At 43.1% G+C, this 18851-nt stretch overlaps 1 protein-coding gene across 1 annotated transcript in view; it reads right to left on the bottom strand.

Moving 5' to 3' along the window:
• Window positions 1–12577, bottom strand: part of LAMB4 (laminin subunit beta 4) — a 158880-nt gene extending 146303 nt beyond the window's left edge. Inside the window, exons 1-5 of the mRNA XM_040413904.1 lie at window positions 12547–12577; window positions 9719–9876; window positions 8833–8968; window positions 5968–6041; window positions 1701–1889 (exon numbers count right to left, since the gene is read on the bottom strand). Coding sequence (XP_040269838.1) covers window positions 1701–1889; window positions 5968–6041; window positions 8833–8968; window positions 9719–9876; window positions 12547–12577 — 588 coding nt within the window. The remainder of the gene's footprint in view (window positions 1–1700; window positions 1890–5967; window positions 6042–8832; window positions 8969–9718; window positions 9877–12546) is intronic.
• Between the last annotated feature and the right edge of the window lie 6274 nt (window positions 12578–18851).

The raw sequence follows: 18851 nt of genomic DNA, 5'->3' as shown, positions 1-18851 counted from the left end.
ACATCACCCCTGCCACCTTGTGTCTCCTCCCTGCCCCCAACATCACCCCTGTCCCTTTGTATTTCCTCCCTGCCCCAACATCACACCTGCCACCATGTATCTCCTCCCTGCCCCCAACATCGCCCCTGCCACCTTGTATCTCCTCCCTGCCCCCAACATCACCCCTGCAACCTTGTTCCTCCCTGCCCCAACATCACCCCTGCCACCATATATCTCCTCCCTGCCCCCAACATCACCCCGCCACCTTCTATTCCTCCCTGCCCCAACATCCCCCCTGCCACCTTGTATCTCCTCCCTGCCCCCAACATTGCCCCTGCCACCTTGTGTCTCTTCCCTGCCCTGAACATTGCCCCTGCCACCTTGTATCGCCTCCCTAGCCCCAACATCGCCCCTGCCACCTTGTATCTCCTCCCTGCCCCCAATATTGCCCCTGCCACCTTGTATCTCCTCCCTGCCCCCAATATTGCCCCTGCCACCTTGTGTCTCCTCCCTGCCCTGAACATCGCCCCTGCCACCTTGTATCTCCTCCCTGCCCCCAATATTGCCCCTGCCACCTTGTATCTCCTCCCTGCCCCCAATATTGCCCATGCCACCTTGTATCTCCTCCCTGCCACCAATATTGCGCCTGCCACCTTGTGTCTCCTCCCTGCCCCCAACATTGCCCCAGCCACCTTGTATCTCCTCCCTGCCTCCAAAATCACCCCTGCCACCTTGTGTCTCCATTATGCCCCCAGGCAGAAACCCTTCCACCCTGTGTCTCCTCTTTGCCCCTCTAACCAACTCAGACCCTGACAAATGTGAGATATTAAAATACTTATGTCACACATAGCCATTTGCTAACAAACACCTGTGTTCACATTTGTCACCTACATTGTGCTGTCACTGTATTGCTATTAAATGTCTTGGGGGTTTAGGGGTGCATTAAATTTTTTTGCCTCAGATGGCAGAAAGGCTAGGTGCATCCCTGAATGGGAGCTATAGTTTTGCAACAGATGGAGAGCCACAGGTCGGGGAACCTTACTGTAGGGAATGGGTAGTGAATTTTGCCAATTTATTTGTATTCATTTGGACTATTGGATATTTTTCAAAATGCAAAAAAACTTATCCATATATTTGCATAGTCTAGATTTGCCTCCACTTGAAGAAAAAAAAAGTGAAAATATATTCTTTCTCATTTAAAGGGTTTCTGTCACCACAATTTTTGCTATTAAACAGGCTGACATTTTACATGTGCAAATGTCACCTGAATTCAACTCTGTTATTCTTTTTTTTCAGTGTGCCCCAGTTTTTGTGCAATTATAACTTTTATTATATGCAAATTAGCCTGTAGGAGCAGGGGGGGAGTTGCACCTGCTCCTAGAGGCTCCGTTCTCCCACCTCATGTCACGCCCTTCTACTGTTGATTGACAGGGCCAGGCCAGCGTTGGTTTCCTCCTGCCGGCCCTGTCTACCAGGGAAATCTCGCGCCTGCGCCATCCCATTCAGTATTCGGTGCAGGCACAGTGAGGAAGCCGGCAGCCAGCAGGCGTCCTTTAATAGTAAAAATTGTGGTGACAGAATCCCTTTAAAAATCGAAAATATTAATTAAATGGAACATTTCGTTAGAATACACTTGCAGTATTTTTCCATTTTGGGTGAGGGGGATAGGTTTCAAAATGTGATGTGACCCTAGCCTTATAGGAAGTGAAATTAGTTAATACCTCTCCTTCTGAAGAAGGCTCCATGTCAGAATATCTTGAATCACAGACTACATCTCCTACATCGTCACCATGACCTTGAGGAATGCCCAGAAATTCTAAATCACAGTTTTGCGCAAAATATCTGAACACCTTCCACGTCTTTCCAAAATCACGTGATCGCTCAACCAGCATTGCAGCAGGACGAAATGTCTGGAGAAACAACATAAAAAACAAGTAAATAATAGTGATAGATATATAGATAGATAGATAGATATTAGATAGATAGATAGATAGATAGATAGATATGAGATAGATAGATAGATAGATAGATATTAGATAGATAGATAGATATTAGATAGATAGATAGATATTAGATAGATAGATAGATAGATAGATAGAGTCGAAGTGTTGTGAGCAGCACTGCAGAGTAAATGTGACGGGGTGCCTGTGGCGGTGGAAGCGATCCGACATCCAAAGAATAAAACAAAAAAATTCCACAGCATTCCCGAAAAGTAAGTAAAAAAGAGTGTTCTTTAACCACTTCCCATCTGGGCCCTTTGCCCCCTTCCTGACCAGGCCAAATTTTGCAAAACTGACATATCTCACTTTATGTGGTAATAACTTTGGAACGCCTTTATTTATCCAAGTCATTCAGAGATTGTTTTCTCGTGACACATTGTACTTCATGATAGTCATAAATTTGAGTCAAAATATTTCACCTTTATTTATGAAAAAATCCCAAATTTACCCAAAAATTTGAAAAATTCGCAATTTTCTAAATTTCAATTTCTCTGCTTTCAAAACAGAAAGTGATACCTCATAAAATAGTTATTATTTAACATTTCCCATATGTCTACTTTATGTTGGCATCATTTTGGAAATGTCATTTTATTTTTTTAGGACGTTAGAAGGCTTAGAAGTTTAGAAGCAATTCTTCAAATTTGTAAGAAAATTGCCAAAACCCACTTTATAAGGACCAGTTCAGGTCTGAAGTCACTTTGTGGGGCCTACATAGTGGATACCCCCATAAATGACCCCATTGTAGAAACTACACCCCTCAAGGTATTCAAAACCGATTTTACAAACTTTGTTAACCCTTTAGGCGTTCCACAAGAATTAAAGGAAAATGGAGATCAAATTTTTAAATTTCACTTTTTTGGCAGATTTTCCATTTTAATCAATTTTTTTCTTTAACACATCGATGGTTAACAGCCAAACAAAACTCAATATTTATTACCCAGATTCTGCGGTTTACAGAAACACCCCACATGTGGTCGTAAACTGCTGTATGGGCACACGGCAGGGCGCAGAAGGAAAGGAACTCCACATGGTTTTTAGATGCCATGTCCCATTTGAAGCCCCCTGATGCACCCTTACAGTAGAAACTCCCAAGAAGTGACCCCATTTTGGAAACTAGGGGATAAGGTGCCAGTTTTATTAGTACTATTTTTGGGTACATATGATTTTTTGATCATTCATTATAACACTTTATGGGGCAAGGTGACCAAAAAATTGGTTGTTTTAGCACAGTTTCTATTTATTTATTTTTACAGCGTTCACCTGAGGGGTTCAGTCAAGTGACATTTTTATAGAGCAGATTGTTACGGACGTGGCGATACCTAATATGTATACTTTTTCTCATTTATTAAAGTTTTACACAATAATAGCATTTTTGAAACCAAAAAATTATGTTTTAATGTGTCCATGTTCTGAGAGCTATAGTTTTTTTATTTTTTGAGAGATTTTCTTATGTAGGGGCTCATTTTTTGCGGGATGAGGTGACGGTTTTATTGGTACTATTTTGTGGGACATACGCGTTTTTGATCACTTGGTGTTGCACCTTTTGTGATGCAAGGTGACAAAAATTGCTTGTTTTGACACAGTTTTTTTTATTTATTTTTTACGGTGTTCACCCGAGGGGTTAGGTCATGTGATATTTTTATAGAGCTGGTTTTTACGGACGCGGCAATACCTAATATGTATACTTTTTTTTTATTTGTTTCACTTTAACACAATAATAGCATTTTTGAAACCAAAAAAATGATGTTTAGGTGTCTCCATGTTCTAAGAGCTATAGTTTTTTTATTTTTTGAGAGATTTTCTTATGTAGGGGCTCATTTTTTGCGGGATGAGGTGACGGTTTTATTGGTACCATTTTGTGGGACATACGCGTTTTTGATCACTTGGTGTTGCACCTTTTGTGATGCAAGGTGACAAAAATTGCTTGTTTTGACACAGTTTTTTTTATTTATTTTTTACGGTGTTCACCCGAGGGGTTAGGTCATGTGATATTTTTATAGAGCTGGTTTTTACGGACGCGGCAATACTAAATATGTCTATTTTATTTTATTTTTTCTATTTTTATTTTATTTTTTTATTCCTTACTTGGGATTTTTTTTTTTTTTTTTACATGTGAACCTTTTTTTATTTTATTTTTTCAACACTTTATTTTATTTTTATTTTATTTTACACTTTTCGTCCCCCATAAGGTCATACAAGACCTCTGGGGGACATTTACTTCACTTTTTTTTTTTTTTTTTCACAGTTGATTTCTCCTGTAACTGGGGCTGAGATAGTAGCCCCAGTTACAGGACAAATGCACCCCTAGAGAGGCTGTACAGCAGCAATCTAGCGCTGTACAGCCTCACAGCAGGGCTGATCGAGGTCTCTGAGAGACCTCACACAGCTCCTGCACTCTCCGGTCACGGCGGTCACATGACCGCCGGGTCGGAACAGGAAGCGCACAGCGCTTCCTGCTCTGCAGACACAGCGCTCGGTGAGCGCTGTGTCTGCAGCGATCGTGAAGGCAGGGACACCTGGGCACTGTCCCTGCCTTGTCTTAGGGTTGCCCTGCTGTCACTGACAGCGGGCAACCCGATCAGCAGCTGCACGATTAGCGTGCAGCTGCTATTTCTGACAGGACGTTTTAAAACGTGCTGTCAGAAATAGACGTCCACCCATAGGACGTTTATATCCTATGGGCGGACGTGAGGCGGTTAATCACCAGACAGCGACGTTTCAGTCTTCTTACTGAGACTTTTCTTAAAGGGTACCTGTCATCAACTTTATGCTGTCCATACTAACGGCAGCATAAAGTAGAGACAGGTGAGTTGATTTAAGCGGTCTGTCATTTATAAGTTAAAAGTAAGTGGTTACCGAGAACCAACATCACAACCATTGCAGACTGGGCCTGGAAAAGAGTCCCGGCCACCTGAGAAGAGTCCTGGTTATTCATAATCTCCTGCTCTCCCTGCCCACCTGCTGATGACTGACAGGCTTCTACCGAGTCTTCTCCCTTCCTCTCTAAGGGAGAACTGCCAATGATCTACAGATGGGCGAGAGTGCAGGAGATTATGGATAACCAGGACTCTTCTCAGGTAGATCTGACTTTTTTCCAGGCCTGGACTGATTATGATGCTGGTTCTCAGCAACCACTTACTTTTAGCTCATGAGTGACACAACACTGAAATCAGCATTTCTGTCACTATTTTATACTGCCCTCAGTGAGGTCAGCATAAAGTTGATGACGGGTTCCCTTTAAGTAGTGTCAGTAGATAGATAGATATGAGATAGATAGATAGATAGATAGATATAAAGTAAAAAATAGAAGAGCAGCACACAATGTATGAGCAGGTGCAATACCTTGAAAAGGGCCACGGACCTGGTCCAAATGAGATATAAAGAAGGAAAAAATCCAAGGCAGCACACAAGTAATCCGTGAAAAAAAAGGGTGTTTATTGACCCATGTGGACAGCAACGTTTCAGCTCTCTCAATGGAGCCTTTGTCATGGCTTGACAAAGGCTCCATTGAGAGAGCTGAAACGTTGCTGTCCACATGGGTCAATAAACACCCTTTTTTTTCACGGATTACTTGTGTGCTGCCTTGGATTTTTTCCTTCTAGATAGATAGATAGATATGAGATAGATAGATAGATAGATATTAGATAGATAATTAGATAGATAATAGATAGATATGAGAGCGATAGATAGATATTAGAAAGATAGATAAGATAGACAGACAGTTAAACAGATGATAGAAGAGATAGATAGGGTAATGAAAACTTTTGTGGTGTAAACCTGTGATGCTACATTTGCTACTCCAACAGATAAATCACTGAATAAGGTTTATCATAATATAGGTAAAAACAAAACAGCAATATAATGCTTATTGTATTACATGCATCACATCTTAAAGCAGAATCATTTATTTGTGAATTATAATCTTAGCAAATTTAGAGTTTTTGACTTCAGAATTGTTTTTAATAAAATATATTTTAAAGACAAATACCTTGAATGTCATCACAAGATGGCTGAACTGGAATAATGTTTCTAGGTCCAGTCTAATGCTGACCTGGTCAACCCCTAAAGAAAAAAAAAGTGATATGGTCATCATGATATGAAAATCTTGCCTAATACTTTACGAAAGATGATTGCAACAATGTATTGCATTCATAAATACATGACAATGCTTTAGGGCTCTTTCACACTTGCGTTCTTGTCTTCCGGCATAGAGTTCCGTCGTCGGGGCTCTATGCTGGAAGAATCCTGATCAGGATTATCCCCATGCATTCTGAATGGAGAGAAATCCGTTCAGGATGCATCAGGATGTCTTCAGTTCCGGAACGGAACGTTTTTTGGCCGGAGAAAATACCGCAGCATGCTGCGCTTTTTGCTCCGGCCAAAAATCCGGAACACTTGCCGCAAGGCCGGATCCGGAATTAATGCCCATTGGAAGGCATTGATCCGGATCCGGCCTTAAGCTAAACGTCGTTTCGGCGCATTGCCGGAGCCGACATTTAGCTTTTTCTGAATGGTTACCATGGCTGCCGGGACGCTAAAGTCCTGGCAGCCATGGTAAAGTGTAGCGGGGAGCGGGGGAGCAGCATACTTACCGTCCGTGCGGCTCCTCGGGCGCTCCAGAGTGACGTCAGGGCGCCCCAAGCGCATGGATCATGTGATCGCATGGATCACGTCATCCATGCGCATGGGGTGCTCTGACGTCATTCTGGAGCGCCCCGGGAGCCGCACGGACTGTAAGTATACCGCTCCCCGCTCCTACTATGGCAACCAGGACTTTAATAGCGTCCTGGGTGCCATAGTAACACTGAAAGCATTTGGAAGACGGTTCCGTCTTCAAATGCTTTCAGTACACTTGCGTTTTTCCGAATCCGGCGGGCACCTCCGGCAACGAAAGTGCACGCCGGATCCCAACAACGCAGGTGTGAAAGAGGCCTTACTTTGTCATCTCAATATACTCTGTCGTGTTTTCACTAATCAGCATATAGCAGTATAGTTGCTATCACAAACTAGACAAGTACAGTATTTACTGTGTTGCCAGTATTCATGCAGTATACTAGACCTAAAATATATCAACTAATGCAAATAACACACAAAAGGATCTTATCATTAAAGGAGTTTTCCTATAACTCATAAAGTCCCATGGCTTTCAGTATCACTCTTATGCTGACGACACACAAATCTGCCTCTCTGGTCCAGACATAACCACCTTACTATCAAGAATCCCACAATGTCTATCTTCTATATCATCCTTCTTCTCCTTTCGCTTTCTAAAACTTAACATGGATAAAACAGAATTCATCATCTTTCCCCCATCTTGGTCAACCCCCTCAACAGACCTATCTATCACGATCAATGGCTGCACACTCTCCCCGGTCAACCAATTCCGCTGCATTGGAGTGACCTTGGATTCTGCCCTCTCCTTCCGACCACACATCCAAGCCCTTTCCAACACCTGCCGCCTCCAACTCAAAAACATCTCCCGCATCCGTGCTTTCCTTAACTTTGAATCTGCAAAAATGCTTGTACATGCCCTCATCATCTCCCGCCTAGACTACTGCAACATTCTCCTCTGTGACCTTCCATCTAGCACTTTCGCACCCCTCCAATCAATCCTCAACTCTGCTGCCGACTAATCCACCTCTCACCCTATTACTCCTCTGCCTCTCTCCTCTGCCAATCCCTTCACTGGCTCCCCACAAATACATCCGTCCACAACCTGTCCCCTCCCTACATCTCTGAGCTACTTTCCCGATACATCCCCACACGCACTCTCCGATCCTTTTAAGACCTCCTTCTCTCCTCTTATCGCCTCTTCCCACAATCGACTCCAAGATTTCTCCCGTGCATCCCCCATACTCTGGAACTCGCTACCCCAACATATCAGACTCTCACCTACAGTGGAATCCTTCAAAAGAAACCTGAAAACCCACCTCTTCAGACAAGCCTACAACTAGTGACCCTGCTGCCTCTGTACCGCCATGACCAACTTCACCCGCACCTACTGTGTCCTTCTCCCATACCGACCCTCTGTCTTTCTGTACCAGTTTGTAACTTTTCTTGTTTATGATTAGTGCAATTGTCTGTATTATGTATGTATACCTCTTCTCATATGTACAGCGCTATAGAATAAATGGCACTTTAATAATAAATAATAATAATAATATAAAAATATTCGACATCCTTCAAACCAGCACCTGGATTTGAATACTTATTTAATTGCATATAATTAAAATTTAGTATAGCAACCGATTCAATAAAATGTATCTGAACAGCACCACCTACTCTGGATCCATGTGAGGTACAGGGCTGGTTCTAGCTTTGTTAGAAAGAGGTTGTCATGTACTATATGATGTTTGATTGATATATGATGTCTAATTTTTTACCTTAATCATAGGACAATTTCTTTAAGTGTTGCCTTGTCATAAATTATAACCTTTGAGTCTTAATTGGGAAATTATTTTTAGAGCTTTTTCTAAATTATAATTAATGGGCATCTGTCGGCAGATTTGTACCTATGAAACTGTCTGACCTGTTACATCTGCACTTGGCAGCTGAAGGCATCTGTGTTGGTTCCATGTTCATATGTGCCCGCATTACTGAGAAAAATAATGTTTTAATATAAAAACACACAGATGCCTCCAGCTGCCAAGCATATATATCAACAGGTTAGCCAGTTTCATATGTAAAAATCCGCTGACAGATGACCCTTGACATTTAAATAGCTTTGATGTAATAGTTTTTAATCATCTGAACATTGTTTACATCTTATTATAATCATTTACTTTATTTATCATAATATTTAGTTACTTTTGTAAAGAGTTACGGTATATATGTTGCCCTGTTCATGTCTCACCATTTTCAGACTGCCACCACTTTTTTTTCCAATCTGGGTCAAATGTTGATATGACATTCTCAATCCGGTGACTATTGGCATAATAATACTGATTATATGGATTCCTAGAATCACAGATGAAACATTTCTGATCATCCTATGATAAAAAAAAAAAAGAGACAGATGCATTAAAATGTGTTTTTTTTATTGTTCTTGTAATATAGGTCAAGTTTAGAAAGCAATCTGATAGAGAAGACTGGTCCGTATGGATTTCATTGCAATATGGAGAAACATGACAAATAATATTCATTTTCTAGATATTACCTGATTCGTCAATGGATGAACTATCCACATATTAAGAAGATCAGGTCTACACAACATGGTAAAGTTTATGTCCAGTAGTCAAACGTGTTACTATGGCAGTAATGCATACTGCAGCAAGCAGAAATTGAAACAAGCAAGAAGGTTGAGTGATATGTGCTAAATGGGAAACAACATGAGCTAGAAAAGTAAAAGAAACAAAAATAATGACTAGAAAAAGGAGAAGAAAGGGCTGGAATAGAATAAAGACACTGTTATAAGATCTCACCCAGGGCAGGTTAGACTGTGGGGTATATAGAGGAAAGAGGCAGACATTCCCCCATGTTGTTATGTTGGAAGATAATAATTATAAACTTCTATTTATAATATAATAGCTATGTAAAAAAACATGACATTAGTCACAAATAGATACAGTTGGCCCGTCTAGTGATAAAGGGGAAAGCTATAAGTGAACAAACAATATGTCAAGAAAAAACTATAATCAAAATGAGATGTGCAAATACATGATGGAGCAGAGGCAGAATGGCACATATCAGACAGCCAGGTTATTGCTTAGTGCTACAATGATCTTATTATCTCACTGTACCTCTAAGTAGCTGATGATGCAGTATCTCTGAGGCACCTCCAGCCCACATGTTGAAGATGCTGACAGCTGCTTACTGCGTCCCACTAGAAGATCCCCAATGGTTGGATAACAAGAGCCATCTTCACAGTTTCCCTGACCACTGACAAGACTTAGAAGCTCTCATTGAGGAAAGAGAAAAAGAAATAGACCTGATACATGCATGAATTACTTTGGGTCAGAATAAAATAAAATGATCCTATTTTGTCTACTTTGGTTTTTTTGAATGCCATCATAAAATAAAAATCTAGTTATAGTAAGTAAAGGGTAGATCAGATATGAGAGATTGTACCTCGTTTGGATATTTTGGTAACATATCGCGTCACATTTAGAAACATGGGAATCTACATAGGTAACTTGTCCTACAGTATTTTTAGGGCTGCAAACTATCTGTAACTTCCTGGACAACTTTATAGGCTCTTTCCAGTATCTATAAGAACTTGTGTTATGATGATTATAATTACTATCATTTTACAAATCACAATGAAAGCTGCTAATGTGATCATTTAAGTATTCTCACCTATAAAGATATTTTACCAGTAATCTTTATGATTTATTATGGTTTTATGTGCAGCAGCTCCCATCCTGGCCACCTTGTATCTGCTCTTTTTTACATCAGTTAATCATCATAATCATAATAATCATGTTGGCAACACTGCCTATGTATTTCCACTGTGACTCCTAAAACCTTTCTGAATGTTGTGTTCCTAAAAGGAGCACTGAGAGACGTAGTTAACACGACAGTGAGATATATTATTATAATAATAATAATAATAATAATAAAATAAATAATAATAAAAAAAAAACATTACAATTGGCAAGTTGGTTCCCTTGTTGTCTGCTACCAGCTTGGGTCACAATTGTGGAGTCTCCTGCCCGGTCTTACCAGATAACTGTTCTGTTCTGATAACTGTTAAAGTGTTTGTTCTGTTTTGTTCCTTAACCCATTAAAGGGCTTGTCTCACTTCAGCAAATGGTATTTACCATGTAGAGAAAGTTATTACAAGCCACTTACTAATGTATTGTGACTGTGCATATTGCCTCCTTTGCATTTTTCCATTGCATTAAACACTGCCCGTTTTCAGGGGTTATGGCCACCGCTGCAGAGCAGATACAAGGTGGCCAGGATGGGAGCTGCTGCACATGTGTGCCTATGTGTCCTCCTACACTCCTGGCCACCAGAGAGGTCGGCACTTTTTCCTATAGTGTGCAAGCACGGCCACTGCTGATGGATTGCAGGATGGCTGTAAGAACTGGATATAAGCAGTGTATAATGTGATGGAAAAATGTATCAAGCCAGAAAAGGAAACAATATCGACAATCACAATATATTAGTAAGTGGCTTGTATTAATTATGTCTACATGATAAATGCCATTTGCTGAAGTGAGACAAGCCCTTTAGTACTTGGTCTTGTTTGGTACTTAAAGGGTATACCCTCTTTTTACTATTGATGACCAAAGAATAGGTCATCAATATCAGATCGGTGGGGAACTGACTCCCGACACCCCCGCTAATCAGTTGTTTGAAAAGAAGGCAGCACTCATATGATAGCTGCTTTCTCTGCTCTGTTTACCTGCTCGCTGCAGCAATTGCAGTGGTGAGCAGGTGTAATTACAAGTATAGCGCCCCTATTCACTTCTATGGGATAGCTCTGTAGTATGCACTTGAACAGAGTTGTCTCAGGAGTGAATAGGAACACCATACTTGTAATTACACCTACTTACCACTGCAATTGCTGCAGCGAGCAGGTAAACAAAGCAAAGAAGCTGATTAGTGGGGATGCCGGTAGTCGGACCCCTGGCGATCCGATATTGATGACCTATCCTGAGGATAGGTCATCAATAGTGAAAAAAAATGGACAACCCCTTTAAAGTTGGATGATTTATATAATTTTTTCACTTTTTAATCTCAGCATTTGAATGATAATTTGTTTCTGTTGATATAGCCATAAGAGGGCTTGTTTTATGCGAGGTAAGTTGTATTTTTTAATGGCACCATTTTGAGGTACATCAGATGAATTGTAAAACTTTGAAAACATTTTTTGAGGCGACTGTAAAAAAAACATGCAATTCCACCATTGTTTTTAGGGTTTCTTTTTTACAGCGTTCACTGCACGGTAATAATAACATTTTAACTTTATTCTGTGGGCCAGTACAATTATGGAGATACCAAATTTATATGATTTTTGCTATGTTTGACAATTTCAAAAAGATAAAAACACAAAAAAAAGCTGATTATTATGATTAAGATTATTAATCAGGTTGTAGGTTAAAGGGGTTGTCCGGGTTCAGAGCTGAACCCATACATACCCATAATTTCCCCCAGGCAGCCCACCTGATGTTAGCATCGGAGCATTTTATGCTCCGATGCTCTCCTTTGCCCTGCACTGGATTGCGCAGGGCAAGGGCTCTTTTATTTACAATAACACACTGCCGGGCAGAGGCTTCTGCCAAGCAGTGTGTTTGGTGACGTCATCGGCTCTGATGGGCGGGCTTTAGCTCTGCCCTAGCCATTATACAGGCTAGGGCAGCGCTAAAGCCCGCCCATCAGTTCCGGTGATGTCATCGGGCTCACTGCTGGGCAGAAGCCTCCGTCTGGCAGCCCGAAGGAGAGCCCAGTACGTCACCAGAACTCCAGAAAAGGCCTTTGCTCTGAGCAATTTAACGCAGGGCAAAGGAGAGCATCAGAGTATGAACTGCTCCGATGCTCAAGTCAGGGGGGCTGCTTGGGTGAAAATGGGAATATGTCCGGGTTCAGCTCTGAACCCGGACAACCCCTTTAAGGGTCTTACCCTGCAGCTCTGAAGCTAATGCAACACTCATGTTAAAACTTAGTAGGCTATAAAAACCCGTGTTACATAAGATAGAAGAGTTAATAGTTGAAATTTAAATTTATTCTGCGGCAGGACAAAACTGCAAACATACAGCCAATGTAATTTATGCTGGGTTCATATCAAGTTTTTGCCCTACGTTTATCTTATACAGTACACTACAGTTTTCCAGAATCCAGTAAAAAATGTGTGCTTTAACGTGTATGTTTTTTTACAGTGGAACTCCATGGTGATTGTTGCACTGTATGCAGGGCCGGTACAAGGCAGGGGCCGAAGGAGCGGGTGCCCTGGGCGCTACCATTTGCGGACAGGAGGGGGGCGCAGGTGAAGTGCCAGCAGTGTACAGCTTCACTGTACCACATTAGCCAAGCGCCACTTGCTGTGCTTGCTGTGCTGAGTGCGCTCCTGCACCCGCCTACACCGTCCACACCAGCCATGTCAGCGCTGCTCCTTCTCTCCCCCTATGAATTTTGTGCCGACTGCGCTCCTGGCTCGGGCTCCCTTTCCTCCTCTGCGTTTCCTCGCCCCCCCCCCCATGGAGGATTCATTTGGTTGATACCACCGGCGTGCGCCGTGTGACGTCACGCGGCTCACGCCGGAGGCGAGGTGTGAGGTGAGAGAGGGAGGACTCGCGCAGCCTACAGGGAGCTGTGTCGGCGCGTGAAGAACAAGCCACGAGGAGCCTGCCTTCACTAGCTGCTACTCACACACAGACTGTAAAAAGTAAGAAAATAATGTAATACAAATAACAAACTAATTTTTTTCTTAAAAACGGGGGGGCGCAGTTTGCCATCTTCGCCCTGGGCACCAAATGGCCTTGTCCCAGCCCTGACTGTATGACATCCATCAGTTAGATGTAAGACAAAAATGTGATGATATGGCCCCCACAGAGTCCTGATCTCAACATCAGTTTAGGATTACATGAAGTGACAGAAGGATTTGAGCAAGCCTACATCCGCAGAAGATCAGTGGTTAGTTCTCCAAGATGTCTGGAACAATTTTCCTGCTTAGTGCCTTCAAAAACTGTGTGCAAGTGTACCTAGATTTTTTACTTTGCAGCAACTTTTCCACAGTACTGTATCTACATAACAAAATAGAGAAGAGCTATGAATTTCATATCTCCCCTGTTTATCCTTCCCCAGGTTTGTTGAGCTTGTAGCTGTAAAAATCCAACACAGGCATGACTGGGCACCAGAATTTCATGCATTCAATACCACTGCATAGAGACATATTAAGCTCTGTAGATAATCCAGCCTGGAAGCAGGGCCGGGCCGACACAGAGGCTGGGGAGGCTCCAGCCTCAGAAGGCAGGCCAGCTCCCCAGCCTCTGGGCGGCAGGCAGGCCACTGAGTTAGAAGATCCGATGGTATATTCTAACCCCCAGGCGTTCCCATGGTGACGGGGACGCTTGCCTGGGGGTTAGAATATACCATCGGATCTGAGTTTTTACGATCTCAGTGAGATTGTGAAAACTCAAATCCGATGGTATATTCTAACCCCCAGGCGTTCCCATGGTGACAGGGACGCTTGCCTGGAGGTTAGAATATACAGGGCCACGCCGCTCACAGGAGTACATTTATAAACTAATCAGTAACTTTAACTTTAATCATTGCTAATCTCTTAACTTGGATACCTTACTCTGTCTTAGCTCCGGTCTTAGCTCTCTTTACTTGGATACCTTACTCTGTCTTAGCTTCGGTAACAGCAGTAAGTGCGGGCGGACGGCGCTCACTCACTGACGTCACGCGCCTGCTCCTCCCACTAGGCGGCGCAGGCGCATGACGTCAGTGAGTGAGCGCCGCCCGCCCGCACTTACTGCTGTTACCGAAGCTAAGACAGAGTAAGGTATCCAAGTAAAGAGATTAGCAATGAATAAAGTTAAAGTTACTGATTACAGTTTATAAATGTACTCCTGTGAGCGTCGGGAGAGGGGGATCTGTGGATGGTACTGTTTAGGGGAGGGGGATCTGTGGATGGCACTGTTTAGGGGAGGGGGATCTGTGTATGGCACTATTTAGGGGAGGGGGGATCTGTGGATGGTACTATTTAGGGGAGGGGGATCTGTGGATGGCACTGTTTAGGGGAGGGGGATCTGTGGATGGCACTATTTAGGGGAGGGGGATCTGTGGATGGCACTATTTAGGGAAGGGGGGGATCTGTGGATGGCACTATTTAGGGGAGGGGGGATCTGTGGATGGCACTATTTAGGGGAGGGGGATCTGTGGATGGCACTTTTTAGGGGAGGGGGATCTGTGGATGGCACTATTTAGGGGAGGGGGATCTGTGGATGGCACTGTTTAGGGGAGGGGGATCTGTTGATGGCACTATTTTAGGGGAGGGGGATCTGTGGATGGCACTATTTAGGGGAGGGGGATCTGTGGATGGCACTATTTAGGGGAGGGGGATCTGTGGATGGCACTGTTTAGGGGAGGGGGATCTGTGGATGGCACTATTTAGGGGAGGGGGGATCTGTGGATGGCACTGTTTAGTGGAGGGGGATCTGTGGATGGCACTGTTTACGGGAGGGGATCTGTGGATGGCACTGTTTAGGGGAGGAGGGTCTGTGGATGGCACTGTTTAGGGGAGGGGGATCTGTGGAGGGCACTGTTTAGGGGAGGGGTATCTGTGGATGGCACTGTTTAGGGGAGGGGGATCTGTGGATAGCACTGTTTAGGGGAGGGGATCTGTGGATGACACTGTTTAGGGGAGGGGATCTGTGGATGGCACTTTTTAGGGGAGGGGGATCTGTGGATGGCACTATTTAGGGGAGGGGGATCTGTGGATGGCACTGTTTAGGGGAGGGGGATCTGTTGATGGCACTATTTTAGGGGAGGGGGATCTGTGGATGGCACTATTTAGGGGAGGGGGATCTGTGGATGGCACTATTTAGGGGAGGGGGATCTGTGGATGGCACTGTTTAGGGGAGGGGGATCTGTGGATGGCACTATTTAGGGGAGGGGGGATCTGTGGATGGCACTGTTTAGTGGAGGGGGATCTGTGGATGGCACTGTTTACGGGAGGGGATCTGTGGATGGCACTGTTTAGGGGAGGAGGGTCTGTGGATGGCACTGTTTAGGAGAGGGGGATCTGTGGAGGGCACTGTTTAGGGGAGGGGTATCTGTGGATGGCACTGTTTAGGGGAGGGGGATCTGTGGATAGCACTGTTTAGGGGAGGGGATCTGTGGATGACACTGTTTAGGGGAGGGGATCTGTGGATGGCACTGTTTAGGGGAGAGGGGATCTGTGGATGGCACTGTTTAGGGGAGGGGGATCTGTGGATGGCACACAGGAAGGGGTGGGGTTTAGCGAGAAAGGGGTTTGGCCTTGACAGGAATGGGTGGGTCAAATTTATATTAGGGGGGTGCCCGAGTTTAGTCTCGCCTAGGGCAGCACAAAACCAAGATACACCACTACCACTGACCACGTCGCTGCTGCTGCCGGCCGGCATGGAGGACGGAGGGAGTAGTGAGCACTTGGCACTGACTTACGTGCTACCTCCCCGCTCCGCCTCCTGGCTCGGCCGCTCCGCTGCTCTGGTCTCTGCTCAGTCGCTTGCCTGACTGGCTGCGTACAGCACGCACTTTGACCTGACGCGCTGTACGCAAGTCAGGTCACATGTGCACCCTCTGGAGACCAGGAGCAGCGCGGGCAGCAGCACAGCACTGTGTCACGACCCAGCCCAGGCCCCAGCAGGAATAGAGCGTGAGACGAGTCTGCCCTGAAGTGAAGTAAGATTTTAAATAAAGATAATATTCTTTTCCGTCTGATCTGAGGTCTGATGGGGTTCTGGATGCGCACATGGGCAGCTCAGCCTCTGTTGGTGGTGGACCTTGTCCCAGCCCTGCCTGGAAGAGTTCCATGGCTAATGTATCACCTTTATCTCTTTTACAGCTGTATTATGTATAGATGTGAGTTATACAATAAATGTCACAGTCTGCATACTATTGTTAATGACAATGGATTTTGTTACTCTCCATATTAATACATATATACATGCTACCATTGCTGAACAGCCCACCCCATTCATGGGCACTGCACTGTCTGAAGTTAATACATGCCACTTACTAATGTATTGTGATTATCCATATTGCTTCCTTTGCTGGGTGGATTAATTTTTCCATCACATTATACACTGCTTGTTTCCATGGTTGCGACCACCTTGTAATCCATCAGCAGTGGCCGTGCTTGCATACTACAGGAAAAAGGACTGGCCTTTTTGGTGGCCGGGACTGTGGAAGCTCACATAGGCTGGTGCTTTTTCCTATAGTATGCAAAAACGGCCATTGCTGATGGATTGCAGGGTGGTCGTAACCATGGAAACAAGCAGTGAATAATGTGATGGAAAAATGAATCCAGCCAGCAAAGGAAGCATTGGATAATCACAATACATTAGTAAGTGCCTTCTATTAACTTTCTCTACATGATAAATGTTATTAGCTGAAGTGAGACAACCCCTTTAATGTTCTACTTTGTGAATCATGAGAGTTATTGAACTGACATACTAGATACAATGCAGTATTTTACACCTGGAGTCAAATACTTTCAGCTTCTTTTGTCACCTTTCCTCCAGGGATTAGTCTGTAAAACAGGTCGAGTCTTGAATAGAACATCTAAATTGAAGCCCTAGAGACTTGACATAACATTTTAGACTCTGCTTGGCAGAACTTGTTCTAATTATCGCATAGTGAAGGCACATACAATATATTGATAAAAATATCTACAGTTTAATTTTGGGCCATTAGTGACCCAAGTTTAGGGTTTACCTTGTAAATTGTATTAACATCTAAGCTATCAAGTATCCCATACTATTTTATTCACATAACTAATGCACCGATCAGCTGTTTGAAAAGGATGAAAAGGACACAGTATACAGCCTCCTCACAGCATACCAAGCAAAGCACAATATATAGCGGCTATGCTTGGTATTGCAGCCCTGCCCTATTCACTTCAATGGGACTAAACTGTATATAGATCATATGACCAAATAACGTGATGTCACTGATCTAGGAAGAGGCGGCAGTGCTCAACAGACCACTACGGCCTCTTCAGACAGCTGATCGGTGAAGAAGCAGGGTGTCGGACCCCCACTGATCAGATATTAATGACCTATCCTGAGGATAGGCCATTTATATTGCACTCTCAAAAAACACGGGGAAAAAAGAACAAAATAAAATATATTAAACTGAAGACAACATATAGCAAGTAAATGAAATGTTTCCATGACTTTTAAACAAGCAAACAGTAAAGCAGTATCTACGCAGTAAATAAGCATAACCAGTACTTACCCACTATGCAAATAATTAATTCCAGGACAATCATTATCTGTACCAAAAATATTATAAAATTTTCAAATGAATGTTAGACATATAATGATAATGTAGTCTATTTTACATTACAAAAATATAGTACAATACATTATAAAGTTATTTTTAATTAAGTATAAAAATTGCCTGATTCAAGAGCTATATGAAACATCTCATCCATAGTCATCAATATATCTCATACCACCATGTGCAGTCCATCAACCACAATTTCCATTCATCTTGTTGCATTCTATTTCATCTCTCTAAATTAGAAAGACACCTAAACATGGTTTACAGGGCTTATTAAAGGGGTTATCTGAAACGCACCACGATCGCGTGCGGCTGCCACTTCTGGGATCACCTGAGGTACATTGGGCTTATGATCCTAGCCTTTGGTTAGAAATCACAGCGCATGCATGAGTCTGAAATTCTCACAAGTGCCTTGTGTAGATGCGGCAGATTTACTAATCCTAATAATGTAAACTTAGGCTGGTCAGGCATGCACCCAATTTATCATATTTATGATGCATTCGGAAAGTCTTCAGACCCTTTCACTTTTTTACATTTTGTAAGTTACGGCCCTGTGCTAAAATAAAAAAAGAAAGTGTACTCAATATCCCATAATGACAAATTAAAATAGAATTTTAGAAATTTTAGCAAATTTGTTAAAAAGGAAGAATTAAACTTTCGCATGGACACATTTATAAGACGCAGACAACAGAAAATTAGCAAATAATATTTTCTACGTCCTCTTTGAAAGAAATGTGGCTTACTGGTGTTTTACAGAAGTGGAATGGTCAAGGTCAGTAACTTCAGGGTGTAGTGTAGGGGGGAGCAATAGCTCCTGTTACCTGTACTATGTCAACTGCTGACCATCGTAACAAACAGAAATGGTGCATTTGGTCCCCTCATTAAATGTACCTATCTGGTGTGCTAGATTATTTTTAGGTATTGTCTGCGACA

This window comes from Bufo bufo, chromosome 1 (genome assembly GCF_905171765.1).
Source record: "Bufo bufo chromosome 1, aBufBuf1.1, whole genome shotgun sequence".
Classification (NCBI taxonomy): domain Eukaryota; kingdom Metazoa; phylum Chordata; class Amphibia; order Anura; family Bufonidae; genus Bufo; species Bufo bufo.
Note: the sequence above shows the minus strand (reverse complement) of the source record. Positions and strands in the feature narration are given on the sequence as shown.